The sequence below is a fragment of the Mugil cephalus genome, chromosome 10 (genome assembly GCF_022458985.1).
Source record: "Mugil cephalus isolate CIBA_MC_2020 chromosome 10, CIBA_Mcephalus_1.1, whole genome shotgun sequence".
NCBI lineage: Eukaryota > Metazoa > Chordata > Actinopteri > Mugiliformes > Mugilidae > Mugil > Mugil cephalus.
In genome coordinates, this window is record NC_061779.1 from 331,958 (window position 1) to 351,180 (window position 19,223).

At 44.9% G+C, this 19,223-nt stretch overlaps 1 protein-coding gene across 3 annotated transcripts in view; it reads right to left on the reverse strand.

Moving 5' to 3' along the window:
- dgkzb (diacylglycerol kinase, zeta b) overlaps positions 1–10,299 on the reverse strand; it is a 28,130-nt gene extending 17,831 nt beyond the window's left edge. For 2 of the 3 annotated variants that reach the window (XM_047596949.1, XM_047596948.1), the window contains exon 1: positions 915–968. Coding sequence is in view for 1 of the 3 variants with exons in the window: in XM_047596950.1 (XP_047452906.1) it covers positions 9,656–9,876 (221 nt within the window). In the remaining 2 variants the exon portion in view is untranslated. Of the gene's footprint in view, positions 1–914; positions 969–9,655 lie in introns of those variants that run through there. The other variant, XM_047596950.1, reaches the window with a different exon arrangement.
- Between the last annotated feature and the right edge of the window lie 8,924 nt (positions 10,300–19,223).

Sequence of the window (19,223 nt, forward strand, 5' to 3'; positions counted from 1 at the left end):
TTATATTTATTCACTTATATAATAATGTTCATGTATTTTAAGCTGCATCACTGCAATTTATCCACAGCTGCTTTTTAAAAACACTGCAACTGTTTCACTTCATTCACACACTTTATATTTTATTTTATTCTAATTATTTTTCTCAGTTCTACACACGGTCAGTCTGGTTCTCTCTGGAATAACAAGCAGCGATTACAACTACATGTTGGTTTCTGTCTCAGTGGGAAACCAAACAGCGCCACCTTCAGGCCACGCCCCCTCATTATGGAGCAGGTCATTGGTCAGGACCAGATCTCTCTTTGAGAACTGTCAAAGAATCAGAATAAATCATTTATCATGATTTATTAAAACACTTTTACCTGTTTCACCTCTTACAGCACAAGTGTCAAATATACGGCTCTTGGGCCAAATTTGGGCCGTTAGAGAATCTAATCTGGGCCCAAGGACGAATCTGCAAAAACCACAGAAAGACTGAAAATTATCAATGGAAATAACTTTAATCTCTAATTAATCCACTGGTTAATTCAGAGACACAACACTGAGACCAGGACCAGACAGAACCAGGACCAGAGCGAACCAGGACCAGACAGAACCAGGACCAGAGCGAACCAGGACCAGACAGAACCAGGACCAGACAGAACCAGGACTAAACCATCTGCTCAGAGTCAAATATTTGTTTCCTTCGTCCACAAAACTAAAACTAAACCTCAGGACCAGAACCATTAGACTCACCAGAGACTCTTAAACGCAACGAAGAACCAGAGACCGGTCTGAGCCGGGTTAACGGGGGAGACGAGGTGGTCCAGCAGAAAACACAACAACAACAACACAACAACTACACAACAACACAACAACTACACAACAACAAGACCAAGAATCACAGAGACGCAAACTCCAGATCACATTCATACAACCTGAGAGGAGACAGAGACGGGTCAGACCTGGACCAGAGAGGACGAACGGCAGAGTGAGAGGAGGAGGAGGAGAGAGGAGGAGAGAGAGAGAGAGAGAGGGAGAGAGGGAGGAGGAGAGAGAGAGAGAGAGAGAGAGGGAGAGGAGGAGGAGGAGAGAGGGAGGAGGAGGAGGAGGAGGAGGAGGAGAGAGGGAGGAGGAGAGAGGGAGGAGGGGGGGGATTAAGCTGCTAATTTGAAATAACTCTGCAGGTAAATCAGTTCTGATCCTGGTCCAGCTCTGATCCTGGTCCAGCTCTGATCCAGGTCCAGCTCTGATCCTGGACCGGTTCTGACCCTGGTCCGGCTCTGATCCAGGTCCAGCTCTGACCCTGGTCTCCAGGCCTCTTGTGGTCCTCTGTCCCGTGGTCTTGGTGATGCTGTGGAGATGAATGGAGCCGTGGGGCCACTCCAACATCCCAGAATACTCTTCATTAACACTTCAAGGCCTCCTGCTTCATTATGGATCCGGTCACAAAAAGAAATAAAATGACAGGAAGCGCGGCCGCATGTTAATCTGATTTAATTTGTCCAAACATTGTGTCTCTGAGTCACCAGGTCTGTCTCCTCTGGACCCGCCGCTCATTAGTCAAAGAATCAAATTCTGGAGCTGGTTTCTGAGTGGCCTAGCAACCACGGAGAGACCTGGACCCGGGAACATCTTTAACCCCTCACAGGACTCAGAGACCCGTCCATGTCCACCCAGGACGTCCCTACAGGACAGAGGGACACGCTTCTAATGTCCCACAGTTAAATCCAGAGGAATTAATGTCCCATATCTGGTTCCTGGTCTCATATCTGGTTCTGGTCCCATATCTGGTTCCTGGTCCTTAAACTAATGTAAACATGTATTTGTCACATTAGAACATCATCAACGTCATCACATTAGAAACATTAGGACACTTGTTCTTCTTCATGGTTCCTAATAAACCAGTTCAGAGGGGGGACCTTGTAGACCACATTAGACCCTGATCAGACCTGAGGATGTTTCCTGGATCTTCTCTGATTGGCTCAATGAAAACCACATGACACTAAACCTCACTGAGAGGAACCAGGAACCACGTTACCACATGTGGTTCCTGGTCCACGGAGGTTGAAGTGAGGACGTTCAGAAAGAAACCAGACATGTGGCTCTGGTCTGAATGAGGCCAGACGGGTTTTTCCTCTGAACGTTTGATGCAGTGAAACCAGTTCAAGAGTCTTTAAACAGGAAGAGACAAGAAGAGACAAGAAGAGACAGGAAGAGACAGGAAGAGACAAGAAGAGACAAGAAGAGACAGGAAGAGACAAGAAGAGACAGGAAGAGACAAGAAGAGACAAGAAGAGACAGGAAGAGACAAGAAGAGACAGGAAGAGACAGGAAGACACAGGGTTCCCTCCTGGTCTCAGTTCATTGGTTCAGGTTCTGCACCTTTAATCTGAGGGTTCTGGTCCGGAGCCCTTTATTTTATTGTCTCGTCTCATTCTGTGCAGACAGAACCGTGAATAAATACACGTGTGAAAACGTCATGAGGCTGTTTCTGACGCGTTTAGGTTGAACCCTCTCAGAAAACATCCTGACACACGACGCCACCATGTGGTCAAACCGTGTAGTGGACAAACCACACAGACTTTTCTTGTGAATATAATTTATTTTTGTTTCTGGATTTAAAAATCAAAACAAATGAACCTTAAAATGCCAAAGAATTCCCAGTTTAATCGTCTCTGAATGGACAGAGATTCTCTTATTATTGTAGTTTTATTTTAGTCTGAAACTAAACTTGAAGTAAACTAATAATTCATATCGGTTGTGATGTGACACGTTACTGTGCACACACACTGTCTTTATATTTATATTTTTGTAATATTTCTGTTAGGTTCTTATTGTTTCTTGCATTTATACATTTCTCATATGTGAGTGAAATAAAGTCTTATTTCCTATGAAAAAGTTTTGAACCTTGAACTTACTTTCGGTAGGTTTTAAAGTGAATTTAAAAAAAAAAGTTTCTATCCAACACCTAGTAAACGGACAAAAGAAACGAATAAAGAGTTTAACGTCTGACTCTGATCTGGTCGTGATGACCAGCAGAAGCCAACGTGTGATCTCTTCATTCTTTATTCCTCCAGATTAAGTTCCCTTTAAATAATGACCGAGGAGAATCTGATCCTGCAGCAGGAGAGAGTGAACGCTGGGCTTTCTGACAACCAGTGAACGCATCATCACATGACAACAACCAACCAACCAGCAGCTCAGACTCAACCGATCAACCAATAGCCAGACAATAATTAACCAATCATCAATCAACCAGTAACCACCCAGTCATGTGATCAGCTTCCTCTTAATCTTCAGGTTTCCACTGTTATGTCGCTGTGCTGCCATCTACTGGTTAAATTCAGCCTCCTCCTTCTTCCTCCTCTTCATACGCTAAACCCCCTCCTCTCCTTCCTCCTCCTCCTCCTCCTCCTCCTCCTGTTCACACATCTGCTTTAAAATCTTTACAGCTTAAATTTCACTTTATAGTATTTTATTTTTCTCAGTTGTACATTTTCACAGATGTGTTTTACCTTGGAATTATTATTGTTTTTACTTTTTACCACCGGCTGCAGGTACAAAAATACATTTCACTTGCACATGACAAATAACTCCTTAACTTATCTTATCTTATCTTCTTGTTCCTCCTCCTCCTCCTCCTCCTCCTCGTCCTCCTCCTCGTCCTCCTCCTCCTCCCTCAGAGCCTAACCCCCTCCTGGACCAGACTATTTATAGAAACAGGGCAGCGAGTGACAAAGATAGTCCAGGAAATGGGTCTGTGAAATCCCTGGGTCCTGAATGCATCACACACAAACTCCTTCCATTAACACAAAGCATTAACCCAGTGGCTCCACGGCGACCGTGACCTCTGACCTTTACCCTAAAACCAGGCCTGGGTTTAAACCCTCGAACCCGAGGAAACAGGAGGTTGTTCTGTTGTTTAGCTCAGCCCACAATGCCACAATATTAGGACCAGTTCATTAGTTCTACTTGTCTCTGCTACTAGTAAATGACTGGTGTACCTAATAAAGTGGCCAGGCTGCTGAGGAAGCAGTGAGTCAGGATGGTTTAGTGTCGTTATTAAAATGCTGTTGTGTTTCTGCTCCGGCCCCTTGAGATCAAACAGGTCTGGATGTGGCTCCTGGACTAAGACGATCCAGAGTCAATGAACCAGGATCAGTTTCAGTCTCAGGTCGTTTTTATTCCTCCAACATTCAGAGCAGGAAGATGAGGTCAGGATTAAAAACATAGCAGACCAGGACCAGGACCAGGACCAGGGCCAGGACCAGGACCAGTGACCAGGGTCAGTGACCAGGACCAGGACCAGGACCAGTGACCAGGGCCAGGACCAGGACCAGGACCAGGACCAGGACCAGGACCAGGGCCAGGACCAGGGCCAAGGCCAGGACCAGGACCAGGGCCAGGGCCAGGGCCAGGGCCAGGACCAGGGCCAGGACCAGGACCAGTGACCAGGGCCTACTGTTAGCTGAGAGGCTAGGATGAGGACCTGTTAGCTGGGAGGAGCTAAAGTTAGCTGGGATGCTAGGAGGAGCTACAGTTAGCTGAGAGGCTAGGATGAGGACCTGTTAGCTGGGAGGAGCTAAAGTTAGCTGGGAGGCTAGGAGGAGCTAAAGTTAGCTCAGAAGCCAGGAGACAGAAACTAGATAAAAAGATACAGAAGATAAGATAAAGCTTTGGTCCAGGTCAAGGTCCAGGTTCAGGTCTAGGTGAGTATCTGGTCTCTGATATTGAAAATAAACTCTCTCCTTCAAAGCCCTTGGGTGAGGATGAAGAGGAGAAGGAGGAGGAGGAGGAGGAGGTGGAGGTCCTTCCTCTCCAGATTGAATCCTCTCCCATCAGACCCTAAAAATGAGCCCTTTTAATTAATTGCTGTTCCAATCCATTAGTAGCAGCTATAATTAGAGAACCAGGGGAGAAGGATGGAGATTAAAGAACCACCTGACTGGAGTTAGGGTTACACCTTTATATTCACAGCAGAGGAGGAGGAGGAGGAGGAGGAGGAGGAGGAGGAGGAGGAGTCCTGGTTAGTTCTGGTTCTGTCTGGTCCTGGTTCTGTCTGGTCCTGGTCTCAGTGTTGTGTCTCTGAATAAACCAGTGGATTAATTAGAGACCGACGGCCTCTTTTGGTCCACGGGCCGTAGGTTTGACACCTGTGCTCTAGATCAGTGAAGCTCCAGGAGAATCTGCAGCGAATTTTAAAAGAAGTGAAACTGTTCAGACGTTTCCTTCGCTTTGTCTTTTTGGTCACTTTAAATTTTAGAGTTTGTTTGTTTGTTTGTTTGTTTTGACACTGAACAAACTAAAGTTAAAGTATCTGAGTCTGAGTCTGAGTCTGAGTCTGTCCTCCCTGAGTCTGTCCTCCCTGAGTCTGTCCTCCCTGAGTCTGAGTCTGAGTCTGAGTCTGTCCTCCCTGAGTCTGTCCTCCCTGAGTCTGAGTCTGAGTCTGTCCTCACTGAGTCTGTCCTCCCTGAGTCTGAGTCTGAGTCTGAGTCTGAGTCTGAGTCTGTCCTCACTGAGTCTGAGTCTGTCCTCCCTGAGTCTGTCCTCACTGAGTCTGTCCTCACTGAGTCTGTCCTCACTGAGTCTGTCCTCACTGAGTCTGAGTCTGAGTCTGAGTCTGTCCTCCCTGAGTCTGTCCTCACTGAGTCTGTCCTCACTGAGTCTGTCCTCCCTGAGTCTGAGTCTGAGTCTGAGTCTGAGTCTGAGTCTGTCCTCACTGAGTCTGAGTCTGTCCTCCCTGAGTCTGTCCTCACTGAGTCTGTCCTCACTGAGTCTGAGTCTGAGTCTGAGTCTGTCCTCACTGAGTCTGAGTCTGAGTCTGAGTCTGAGTCTGTCCTCACTGAGTCTGAGTCTGTCCTCACTGAGTCTGTCCTCCCTGAGTCTGAGTCTGAGTCTGTCCTCCCTGAGTCTGAGTCTGTCCTCCCTGAGTCTGTCCTCACTGAGTCTGAGTCTGAGTCTGAGTCTGAGTCTGTCCTCCCTGAGTCTGAGTCTGAGTCTGTCCTCACTGAGTCTGTCCTCCCTGAGTCTGAGTCTGAGTCTGAGTCTGAGTCTGAGTCTGTCCTCACTGAGTCTGAGTCTGTCCTCCCTGAGTCTGTCCTCACTGAGTCTGTCCTCACTGAGTCTGTCCTCACTGAGTCTGAGTCTGAGTCTGAGTCTGTCCTCACTGAGTCTGAGTCTGAGTCTGAGTCTGTCCTCACTGAGTCTGAGTCTGTCCTCACTGAGTCTGTCCTCCCTGAGTCTGAGTCTGAGTCTGTCCTCCCTGAGTCTGAGTCTGTCCTCCCTGAGTCTGTCCTCACTGAGTCTGAGTCTGAGTCTGAGTCTGAGTCTGTCCTCACTGAGTCTGAGTCTGTCCTCACTGAGTCTGAGTCTGAGTCTGAGTCTGTCCTCCCTGAGTCTGAGTCTGTCCTCACTGAGTCTGTCCTCCTGAGTCTGAGTCTGTCCTCACTGAGTCTGAGTCTGAGTCTGAGTCTGAGTCTGTCCTCACTGAGTCTGTCCTCCCTGAGTCTGTCCTCACTGAGTCTGAGTCTGAGTCTGAGTCTGAGTCTGAGTCTGTCCTCACTGAGTCTGAGTCTGTCCTCACTGAGTCTGTCCTCCCTGAGTCTGAGTCTGAGTCTGAGTCTGTCCTCCCTGAGTCTGAGTCTGTCCTCACTGAGTCTGTCCTCCTGAGTCTGAGTCTGTCCTCACTGAGTCTGAGTCTGAGTCTGAGTCTGAGTCTGTCCTCCCTGAGTCTGAGTCTGAGTCTGTCCTCACTGAGTCTGTCCTCCCTGAGTCTGAGTCTGAGTCTGTCCTCACTGAGTCTGTCCTCACTGAGTCTGTCCTCCTGAGTCTGAGTCTGTCCTCACTGAGTCTGTCCTCCCTGAGTCTGAGTCTGTCCTCACTGAGTCTGAGTCTGTCCTCACTGAGTCTGAGTCTGTCCTCCCTGAGTCTGAGTCTGTCCTCCCTGAGTCTGAGTCTGAGTCTGTCCTCACTGAGTCTGAGTCTGTCCTCACTGAGTCTGAGTCTGAGTCTGTCCTCGTAAACGTGGTCCAACCACCAAAGGAAACCTCTTTCTTTCGGTTTCAGTTACTGACGTGTCTGAACTGTGAATCTATTCAACACGAGAACGAGTTCGAGCTCCACCAGCTTCAAAACCACAGAAACGTCTCAGACGTGAGACAGATACTCACATTCACTGTGTCTCTTACTCTGATGTGACGTACGCTGCGTCTCTGCTTCCTGTGCAGAGGTGTCAAGAGCAGCAGGTTCAAAAATGGCAGAACTATGAAAGGACTTTGGTTGAGAGCTACCGTGGGTAGAATAAAGGTTAATCGTGTACATTTTTTTGCATTCACTGTTTCCAGTTTATTTCACTAGATATTACTTTTATTTTTCTTATCTTATTTTTTGTTTTATCTGTGTTTCTGTTACTGAGACCAGGTGGATCACCAACGTCATCTAAGTCTAAACCGTTTTAACTGCCTGGTTGTTAAGTTAATCCTTGTGGTGTGTGGTTAAAAACAGCTAAAACATGAATGGAGTCTGGTCCGGGTGGTGAAGCAGCCGCTGCAGGTTACGTGTTGTCACTGGTTTCGTTTTGAGCCTCTAATCTCAGGTTTGTTGAAGCTGATTCTAATCATCAGAGACATTTTAAAGATTCATCTTATGCAGCCAGAGGAACCGGTTCACTGGTTAGTGTCCGGTCTCTGGTTCCATTAACGGGGGGTTAGTGAACACGATGAGTCTGATAAGGAGCTAATCAGCCAGGAGTTAATAATAAAAGAACGGCCGTTAAAGTGGAGCTCTGGCAGCAGATGGTTTCAACCTCCAAATGAATTATTTTAGTTTTATTCAGTTCAAGGGCAGCATGCGCCTACACTAACACCTTTTATTATTATTTTGTTCATTTCTTTCAGGGACCCTGCACAAAATACATTAATTACACAGTGCAAAGACACGTCTGATGTTCTGGACCAGATTTAACCTGATGATCTGTTCCACGCTTTAGTTCAGGCTGTTTGCTCTGATGTGGGAAAGTTCCAGGACAAAAAAGAAAAGATGGCGGCAGCAGATTTAGAAGAAGCTAAAATTCATCTGGAGAAACAGAAAATATAAAGACACCAGATAAAAAACTAAATGTGTCCAAGATAATGAAGACGCACTCAACGTGGAGCTGAACAATGAACAAATACCAGCACACGATGAATGAATGAATGAATGAATGAATGAATGAATGAATGAATGTCCTGTCTGACAGACTCTGTTTCACATCATCTCGTTGTGTTGATATATTTAATATATAATCAGGCCACACCCCCTCCAATAATATATAAATACTCTAAATATGTTTAAGGTCAGTAAACCTGTAGCGACGTGAAACACACACTGATTCTTCCACGTGAAGTAGTTTATTCCTAAGTGTTGTTGTGTTGTTTGTTGTTTGCACCGTTTTCATGTTGAGGGACGACAGATGGAAATGAAACGAGCGTCTCTGCTTTAATCCAGCGTGTTCACATTATTACTGCACGTTTGTTTATTAACCGTCTCTTTCAAATAAACTAATAAACAAACAAGCGTATAGTGAAGTTAGGCCGACGTTACTTCCATGTATTTATTTATTTCTCACATCTTTATCTATTATTACTTGTCTTTTTGTCTCCATCACTTTGACCCTTTGACTCTTTGTTTTATTATTTGTTGATGAACTTTTACCAGCAGAAATCAGCACCTCTACATGTTCAGTGATGTCACTGATTCCATCCTCACATCCTCTGATCATATGTGACGTCCTCTCTCTTCTTTTATTTTATGTTTTTTTATACTTATTGTTCACACAGAGATGCCTCCGTCACTGGACTGAGCTACGACCTCCTGAGACTCTGCGTCCTCGTATTATTCTACGTTCTCATACGTTAAGTTTTAGTTTTTTTTCTTATTCTGCTTCATTTAGACCTGTTGTCCTCATAAGTGGACGCTTAGGTCACTGCAGTGTTCATGCTGATTAATTCTAACGGACCAGAGTGGACAAGGTTCAGAACCGCATCACATTTAATAAACTCAATCAGCAGTAACGAGCTACGACGTCACTAATTATCAAGGACTCGTCTGAGGACGTTCGGACTTTGTTGTTTGTAATTCTGTCCACGTTCAGGTGTTGAAATAAAGACTTTAATATTTAAACGCATGTGTCCACGTATGAGGACAAGACTTTAAAAACGCCCTGTTGTTCACAGACGATGCTGATCCTACTGATGCCAAACACCTCGGACAAATTAAAGATGCTCCTGAAACTAAAGCTCCGGCCTCAGGACGACGGACGTAAAGACACTGAACTGTTCATTCAGCTTCACAACTATTTCACTTAGTTACAAAATTCACAAGTTCATCAAGAGCTGAGCAGCGAGTTTATCCTCATCACATTCCTCAAGTCACCGCACGGATGTGCTCTGATATATTTCTGATATATTTCTGTCATATTTCTGTTATATTTCTGTTATATTTGTGTTGTATTTGTTGTGTATTTGTGTTGTATTTGCTGCATATTTGCTGAATGCTTTATGTGCCTGCATGTTGTGTGTGTTATTTGTTGCATGTGTACGGACTGAAAAGTAAATTTCCCCCCGAGGACAATAAAGAATAAAGTGGAGGAGGTGGAGGTGGAGGTGGAGGAGGAGGTGGAGGAGCAGGAAACACTGACCTCCTTCCGAAGATCCTCAGGCCGGTGAAGGTCCTGCTGTTGTGTTGGACCCGGGGCACCGGGGTCACGGCTGGAGGCTCGGAGGCTGAGGAGGTGGAGGTGGAGGTGGAGGTGGAGGGCTCCTCTCCTCCGTCCTGCAGGGAGGAGGTGCTGTGCGGGGCCGGCTGCTCCTCCTGCTCCTCCTCCTGCTCCTCCTGCTGCTCCTCCTGCTGCTGCTCCATGGTCTCTACAGCTGGTCCGGGGTCTGGTCTGAGCAGACGTCCATGTTGACAGCTGCTCAACTTCAGCTCGATCCAGTCCAGCAACAAACACCCAGAGCAACTCCTCCTCACAGAGCAACTCCTTCTGTCTGACAGCAACTGAGCAACTCCTCTCTGAGCAACTCCTCCTCTCTGAGCAACTCCTCCTCTCTGAGTCAGAGAGCAGGAGGTGGGGGCTTCCTGACTTCCTTCCTCGTCCTAATAACCCTCCCAGGCTGAAGCTCCGGTCCTCCCCGTGCTCTCTGAACACTGCTCCATTTCCTCTTGCTCCTCTTGCTCCTCTTGCTCCTCTTGCTCCTCCTCTCCTTCGACCTGTTGCTGCTTCACTTTCTCTTCCTCCTCCGTCCTCTGAGCCGAGGCTCTGCTGCACTTCTTCTTCTTCTTCTTCTCTCTTTACTTTTATGTCTGTCTGCTCTGTGGCTCTCCCTCTCTTTTCCCCTGCCCCGCCCACATCCCGGCTCTGCGGCCTCTGATTGGCTGTGGGGGGAGGAGCTCTGTTGCCCCCTGTTGGTGCATGAGACTCGCTGCAGCCGAGGGAGAGGAGGATATGAACTCATTCTCTCCAGCTGCATCTTCTTGTTCCTCCTCCTCTTCTTTTTCTTCTTCTTCTCTTATTTTATTGATTTATTTGGAGCAAACACATGATCCTGTGTAAATGTTGTGACATCCAGACACTAACAGCTGAGCAGAATAAAGAAAAGGATGAGGATGAGGATGTGTTCAGGTGCTGCTTTTATTTTCTTTTTGCTGGTTTTTAGAAGCAGTGAATGATGAACTTTCTCTACGAGGTGTTTTGAGCCGGACCCTCTGGAGGCTGATCTGGTTCTTCTTCTCCTCCTCCTCCTCCTGCTGCTGCAGCGTGGGGTCTCCTCCTGTGGCTCAGATCTCATTTCTCTGAGCCATGTGCCTCCTCCCACATCCCAGCGTTTACATAAAGATGTTGAGGCGGCCCACACCGGCTCAGAGGTCGCAGGCCGCTCAGAGACCCACGCACAGTTCTGCACCAGCAGCACGTGGCCCTCCGGCCCCCGGGGGGCAGCTCTGAGCCGGGGCCCGGTTATTTTTGACAGCCAATTAAAAGAGAGGTGCAGCCAGAGGACGCTGGGGCCCACAAATAAAACATCCTTCTTACTTCAGTTCATCTCCTCTCGTTCTCCTCTGGTCTTAATAATCCGTCTCTGACTGGTTGGTTTTATTTTGTGCTCATTTGTTTTATTCTACGACTGTTTTTATTTATACATTTAAGTCTTTCCATCATTAGACTTTGTCCCTCTGTTCAGAACTTTGGCCCAAAGAGGTTGTTTTTAGAAACAGACTTTGACTTGACTTCATGACGTCTGAAGAACCCGTGAAAGCTTCTTCTTCCTCTGCATCGTCCGTCACGTCCACGTTCAGAGACAGTTTCTCCTCTCGGGCCGTTTCAGTGAAGCAGATTATCACTTCATTCCTCTTTGCTGCTGCACAATCACCCAGTTCCTCTATGGACTCAGTTTTTACCGTGTTTGTGGACGTGAGTGTTTTTTATTAGTGTTATTTATGTGGAACGTTCTATTCTATTCTATTCTATTCTGTTCTATTCTGTTCTGTTCTATTCTATTCTGTTCTATTCTGTTCTGTTCTGTTCTGGACTAGTCCAGTTTGATTCTGAAGTCACAGGACTTGAAATGCATTGTGGGAGATCTGGCTGTGTCCACCTGCTCCGGAGGACACATGTCCTCAATCAAGCTTTCATTTATTTATTTATTTATTTACTTATTTATTTATTTTTGTCTTTTTAGGTCCTGTCACTGTTTCTGTGTTGCTGCTTAGAATAATCCTGATTAACAGCTGGTATTTATTCATCAGGCTTTTACGTTAACCGTTGTTGTGGTTATGGTTCTTTGTACTTTATAGGAGAACAACACATGCACCTATTTTTATTTTAAATGTAAATGAAGTAATAACAGGTAGATGTGGTGTCATCAGTATGTATGGATGAGTGGTATTGTATTAGCTCTAGGCTGAGTGTGTGTGTGAGCTTATCCTCATGCATTTAGTTTTCATGATGTTTATTTATGTCTTATGGACGAATACAGGTTAAATGTCAGGTCATGTGACCTCCAGGAGATAAAAACATAAACTCTCCTTCTTTACATTTAGAGCAGAACGTGGAGGAAACGTCGTGTTTTGGTTGAAGCAGCTTCTTCAGACGGAGTTTCCTTCACCTCAGGTCCACACAGCTCTGATCTACTTCTACTGCTACTAAACTAAACTAAACTAAACTAAACTAAACTAAACTAAACTAAACTAAACTAAACTAAACTAAACTAAACTAAAGTTGATTAAACTAAACTAAACTAAACTAAACTAAACTAAACTAAACTAAACTAAACTAAACTAAACTGTGTGTGTGTGTTCATAAAGCTGATTCTATGTAATATTGGCTCATTTTATTCTAATATATCTGTGGTCGGGTCCTTTGTCTTTGACTTTCAGGATGTTTGGAGTCATTCTCGTGAAGAAATGTTGAAAGTTTAGGACGTTGGATCTTTTAAGCCTCCTCCTCCAGCCTCGGGTCCTGGGAGCTTGAGGTCAGGCGGCTCCAGCAGCATCACATTTCTTTCTTTCTTATTTATCTGGATTATTACCAGCTGATCGTCGCTGCCGTCTCTCGGTGCTGCTGAGCTGCTGTTATCTAACTCTGCGGAGGCTTCACGTTCTCAAACTGGAGAGAACCTCTTCACCACATTCATTCCAGCGGAGCTTCTTCTCCAGGTCTGAATGCGTCAGGAATGTGGTTTATTATTAATAGACGGAGCTCGATGGACATAAACTCAACGCTCAGAGACACAGGACATTTAAGGGAACAATGTATTCTGGAAAATCAGGTTTGATGAAGAGATAAAGACAGTTTCATTATTTCCTGTTGTGAGTGTTGCATTGTGGGATATGTTTGTAGCCTAAATGTCGCTAAGCTAGCAGGACTGAAAGTGTTCAGGTTAAACTGAAGTAGCTTCTGAAGAAGGTTTTTAAGGGAAAGAGTTTAAACTCACCAACGTTTTACATCAACAGACTCAGATTTAAGAAATAAATTAGAACTTATCATGTGAGAGTTTTTCCATCTGGTTCTAGATCTGGATCATGTCTCCAAGTCTCCAACCATGTGGTTCTGGTTCTGGTCCAGTGGGAGGTAGAGATCCATCAGAGACAGCGGCTGATAAAATATTCTACTGACCACATGGTGGCGCTGCAGCATTAATGGAGACACATGTTAATCCATTAAAGAGCAGGTGAGAGCAGGTGTTAAAGGTCTGAGACTCTGATTTATTAAACGTTTAAAGTAGAACCTCGTTCCCATGAGTTTTATTCTGTTTATTTATTTCTGTTTGTATCTCTGATGTTCTTCTGTTGGTCGTTTGATCCACGTCTTCAGCAGCAACAAATTACGACAAAGGTGTCAAACACACGGCCTGTGGACCAAAAGTGGCCCATCAGAAGATGATGTCTGGGCGGATGGACGGGTCAACAACACACTGGACCGTCCCATTTAATCCAGGTTATTACCGTAACCATGACAACGGAGGGCTCGTATTTTAAATTCCAGGAAGGCTGAAGCATTGTAATGTTTTTGTTCTTTAACGAGAGTCAGGAAGAGATGACCAGACACAAAGTGGGCGGGACCAAGCTGAGCTTATTTGGGCCAATGGGAGCCACCGATCCAGTTGATTGACATATGACTCAAACTCGGACGTGTCCCTGAAGGAAACTCCGTCCACCATGATGGTAGCAGCCTGGTGCTGGTACGGTATCAATAATAATACCAATGTGTTGCTAAAGAATTGTGTTTTTTCTTGTTTTTTTCCGAAAAACTTTCAAATATGACCAGGGCAGTTATGCAGGTAGGCTAACTATACGAGGGTTACCTAGGCAACCAGAGTCTTGAACGTCCACTAGAGACACGAGCAGAGAATCTGTTTAAGTGTGGACTTACTACTCGGTAATGGAGACAAAGACGAGGAAGCCAATCAGCTGACTGCTCAGTTTAACCCAATCACAGAGCAGCGGATCCATCATGGGCCAGATAATAACTTCCTGGCCTCATTAGCTGCTGCTAACCACATTAGCGTCCTGCGCTTGGCTCGGCTCTGTGTGTTGATTAGTTTTCCAGTTGCGTCTGCTCTTCCTTTGAAAAGCCGCTCTGGCTTTTACTCTCAGTAGCTTCTTCTGCTTCAGATCTGAGTTTAAACACATTAAACCGATCAGAGATGCTTTCATGCCGCCGGCCGAGGAGCTGGAGGAGGAAAACCTTCAAAGGCAACAAGAGATCTGGTCTAGATGATCTCTGAAGACTCCTCCCTACCTTTATGACAACCTTAGATCGGCATACATGCAGCCCTGAGCTAGCTTCTAGCTAGCATCTAAAACCAAGTAGAACCATAAAGAAATGAGGAACTAGCAAAAAGTCCTCAAAGGTCCTGAAACTGATTCTGGTCCTCAGAGCGAAAACTGTCCAAGAACACACACCTACAGGCTGGTGTTCACATTAACAACCAGGGAGTCAAAGTGAACTCGATAACATTAATTAATCATCATCTGATTCATGTGATTAATGAAGCATCTGCAGCAGAACGACTGTGAACGTGTCTCAGTTTGTCCAAGTAGCGTTAGCGTTAGCACCAGCTGATCCGGTAGTGACAGGCAGCAGAACCAACCCATAAAGATGGAAGACGCTAAACAGCACGTTGGTCCTCTCCATGGGACATTTGAGGACAAAGACACCAAGAGGGACCAGTGGAGACACATAAAGTATCATCACACTCTGCAGGAAGGAGTTTTCTTTCCAGCTTCAAACAGCACATGAACCAAGCCAAGCATACGTTAGTCGGGGATTCTGCTAGCACTTGGGCTAACGCGGCTAACAGCTGGAGACAAACCAAGACAAACCAAGACAAAGACAAGCTGCCAATGCTGCTGCTAATATGTGTCCACTCCTGCAGCCACTGTTCACTGGGAGACACTGTTCTCAATAAGAAGCGTCAGCTCTCCTCTGGTTGGACAATGTCCACAAGTTAGTTTGTCTCCGTAGCAACAGGGACACATTCATGAGGACACATGGTGGACAAAGAAAGACACTAAAGGTTGTTGAAGGTGTTTGATTTATTCTCTTCCTCCTGGAGTTTGTTTGATCATCAACAATGAAACAACATCTACAGAGATTAAACGTGAAGGAGATTTAATCTGATTATTAATGATCTTTATTTATTTATTAAACCACAGATCTGAGTGTTTCAGTCTCTCACACAGATGATTCATGTTCTCCTCAGGACGAAGTGAAGGAACCTCTTAAGTTTTACTGACGTCTCTTTTCTAACTTCAACCATCATTTATTGTCATTATGTCAGGACATGACAAACTTTTGAACAGTAGCTCGTGGCTTAAGTAATGCAAACGTGAAAACATTAGAATAAAATAAAAATAAATAAACGTTGAGCTGTACAGATGAAATAAGTCAGCATGGAGGCTTATTTCAGTCACTTCCTGTTTTATTTTAGTGATGACGTTAGTTTAACCTCATGACCAATGTACCAGCAGATAGTCCAGGGTTAGCGCAGGTTAGCGTTAGCCTTGTAGCTAGCATGCAGCATGCTAGCATGTGTGTGAATGATCTGAACTGAGTCAGGAGCATCTGGATCATTAAAACAGCTTCTTCTCCAGGAGGTTTTAGGTTCAGACTCAGTGAATCATTCTGGATGGATGAAGGTTCTCCAGGCTGCTGCCGGTTCCCTGGTTCTGTTCTCGGGTGGTGGCTGTGAGGCCTGTAGGTGAAGCTCTGCAGAGGAACCCGTCCTCAGATGACATAACTCCTCTGTAGCTCTGCGGCCTCGGTGGAAGTGACTCATGACCGGCTCGGGCTGTTGAAGGGGTTTCATAACGGTCTTTACGTAAGGCAGGGGCAGCGGCGGTTTGGGGGAGGACGTGGAGCCTCTACACCTGCCTCCACCTCCACCTCCTCCTCCACCACAGCTCCACATCTGCTGCAACCTCAACGTCCACAGAGCTTCGTTTATATCACGGCTACAGTCACTTCCTGCTCAAATACCAGAAACCTGGACTTCAGGAGGATAAAAGAAGAAACAGGCTTCTCAGGGTCACCTGGTCCGTCTAAATATAAAGAGGAGAAGTAGGTGTTAGAGGAAATCAACGAGTCCACGGATCTATAGATAGATAGAAGCTTTATACTGAATGAAAGAAACACAGGTTCCAGAAAACAGCATCATTAAAAGTAAGTATTAAAATATATAAAATATAAAAATACAGAGAATACAGAAGGTGTGTGATGAACATGTTGGAGCTCATTCTGTTTAAAGACTCTGAAGTTTCTAGAATCACTGGTTTTATTGTTCTGGAGGAAACAGTTAAACAATAACAAGTCGTTGGGTTTGTTTGTAAAAATGTGTTGGTTGAATCTTATAAAGACTTTTATCAACGGAACCAGAAGAAAACGTTCAAAAAGACGCTGATGTTCCATAAACTACACGAAGACTCACGGGACCAGACACGAGTCCACGTCCTGATCAGTGATCAGTCATCCAGTCACTCAGTCACTCAGTCATTCAGTCATTCATTCATTCATTCAGTCATTCATTCATTCATTCAGTCATTCAGTCATTCATTCATTCATTCACCCAGTCATCCAGTCATCCAGTCATTCAGTCAGTCATTCAGTCATTCAGTCATTCATTCATTCACCCAGTCATCCAGTCACTCAGTCAGTCAGTCATTCAGTCATTCAGTCAGTCATTCATTCATTCATTCATTCAGTCATTCAGTCATTCAGTCAGTCACTCAGTCAGTCAGTCATTCATTCATTCAGTCAGTCATTCAGTCAGTCACTCAGTCAGTCAGTCATTCATTCATTCACCCAGTCATCCAGTCACTCAGTCATTCATTCAGTCACTCAGTCACTCAGTCATTCAGTCATCCAGTCACTCAGTCACCCAGTCATTCAGTCATTCATTCAGTCATTCAGTCATTCAGTCATTCAGTCATTCATTCATTCACCCAGTCATCCAGTCATTCAGTCAGTCAGCCAGTCAGTCAGTCATTCATTCATTCAGTCAGTCATTCAGTCATTCAGTCAGTCAGTCAGTCAGTCATCCAGTCATTCAGTCAGTCACTCAGTCAGTCATTCATTCATTCAGTCATTCAGTCATTCAGTCATTCAGTCATTCAGTCATTCAGTCAGTCAGTCATTCAGTCATTCAGTCACTCAGTCACTCAGTCATTCAGTCAGTCAGTCAGTCATTCAGTCACTCAGTCATTCAGTCAGTCAGTCATCCTGTCATTCAGTCATTCATTCATTCATTCATCCCGTCATTCAGTCATTCAGTCACTCAGTCACTCAGTCACTCAGTCATTCAGTCACTCAGTCATTCAGTCATTCAGTCAGTCACTCAGTCATCCAGTCAGAGACGTGTTGACGTCTCCGTGGTTTCTCCTCTTGTCTCGTATTTAAGGGTTGAGGTGACGTAGTGAAGATGCTCTTATTTCATTTATAATGATAATAAACATTATTTATTTAATTCATGCAAAGAAACAACACAAAGAAAAGACAGTGAAGTTATTTATTAGAAATAAAAACATTTATATGAAAAAGCAAAATAAAAGCATGAATAGTAAAAACACGTTTGAAGCGTCATCAGTGGTGAGAAGGTTTGTGTTAGTTCTGGTTCAAACCTCAGCAGATGAATGAATGAGGCGTCTGGTCGTCGTGTTTCCTCCGAGTTTGTGAGCGTGTGATGTTTCATACGTTCATCTGTGGGACAGTAAACACCTTAATGTGTTTATATCAAACCTCCCAGACCTGGTCCTCCTTTTAAAACGCTCTCTGTGGCCTGTGCAGATGTAACAGTAGTTTGTTTCTGGGAGGAGTAATCAGATTACATGTGTGTGTGTGTGTGGGGGGGGGGGGGGCACCGTGACTGTGGCTTCAGGCTGAAAACAAGCATCTGATGTGATTATGTAGAACGACATGTTTAATGTCAGGATTCATTCAGCTCTGCTCTGTCTCAGCTCCGTTCTGTCCTTTCAGCCCAAAAACACCAGAGCTCATGTCTTCATGACACAGACTGTCCAGGATCAGGACGTCCTGACGTCTCAGAGAGCAGGACCTGGAACTGGACCTGGACCAGGACCTGGACCAGGACCAGGACCTGGACCTGGACCTGGACGGGGCAGGTTTAGGTCCAACACATCAACCTCTCACACCCCGACAGGTTTTAGTCTGAAGGACTCGTCGCTCCTCATCTTTCCCCTGATCATCCTACATTTCCCAGTGTGCTTTGCTTCTAAGGTGTGTGGGCGTGGTCTAGTAAATGATGCTGTGTTCAGGTCACACTGTGTAAAACCCAGAGATGATCTCCATCAAATAAAAGCCTCTGTCTTAACCTCCTTCCTTCATATTCTCCTCAACACAGAAACAGGCAAAAACAATCAATCCCTGAAAATCAGAACAATTCATTAAGAAATAAAACTGAGCCGTAAGATCCTTGCTGGTCTTTTTATGACAAAAGTAACACAAATCTGATCTCAGTGTGTGCGTGAATGAGCAGCGCCACCATGTGGTCAGTAGAATATTACTACTACCACTGGGTCTTCATGTAGTTATTGGAGCGAATGCAGGAACTAAAAGTCACGTTTGTGTATTTTCTGTTTATCATAAAGTGGAGTTTGTTGTTTTCTGTTTTGTGTATCTGTGTTTTATGGGCACAGATACACGTAACTGGCCTCAAATTATTTATATCTTATCAACATTCAAGATCGGTTTCTAGATTCCTGCAGGAAAAAGATAAGAACAGCATATATGAATGAGACATAGACGTGGGAATAAAGAAAAATGAGAATAAGAAGCAGGAAGTAAAATTTACAGAAAATGTACAGTCAGACTTATATTATATAATATTCGTATACATCTCATTCGTATTGTGCCTTGATTATATATCTTTCAAACCTTTGATCTAACTGAATGTTTTCTCTCTGGTGTTAATCTGATGATCTTTATAAAACGTGTCTTTGTCTCTTTTTAGAGACACGAGGAACAGGAAGTGATGAGGCGTTGGTCTGTGTCATGTCTCCCTCTAGTGGCCAAAACCACAAACATCCAGACTGAACACCTTCAGTCAGCGTTTGTCCTCATCTTCCAAAAGACTGTTCAGTGTCTTCAGACTCTGTGAAGTCTCTTTATTAGTCTATAAATGTCACAGTGTGACGTTTTCCTCAGGGTTAGAAGCTCATCAGTGATGTTGGAGGAGAAAGTCTGGTTCACAGTC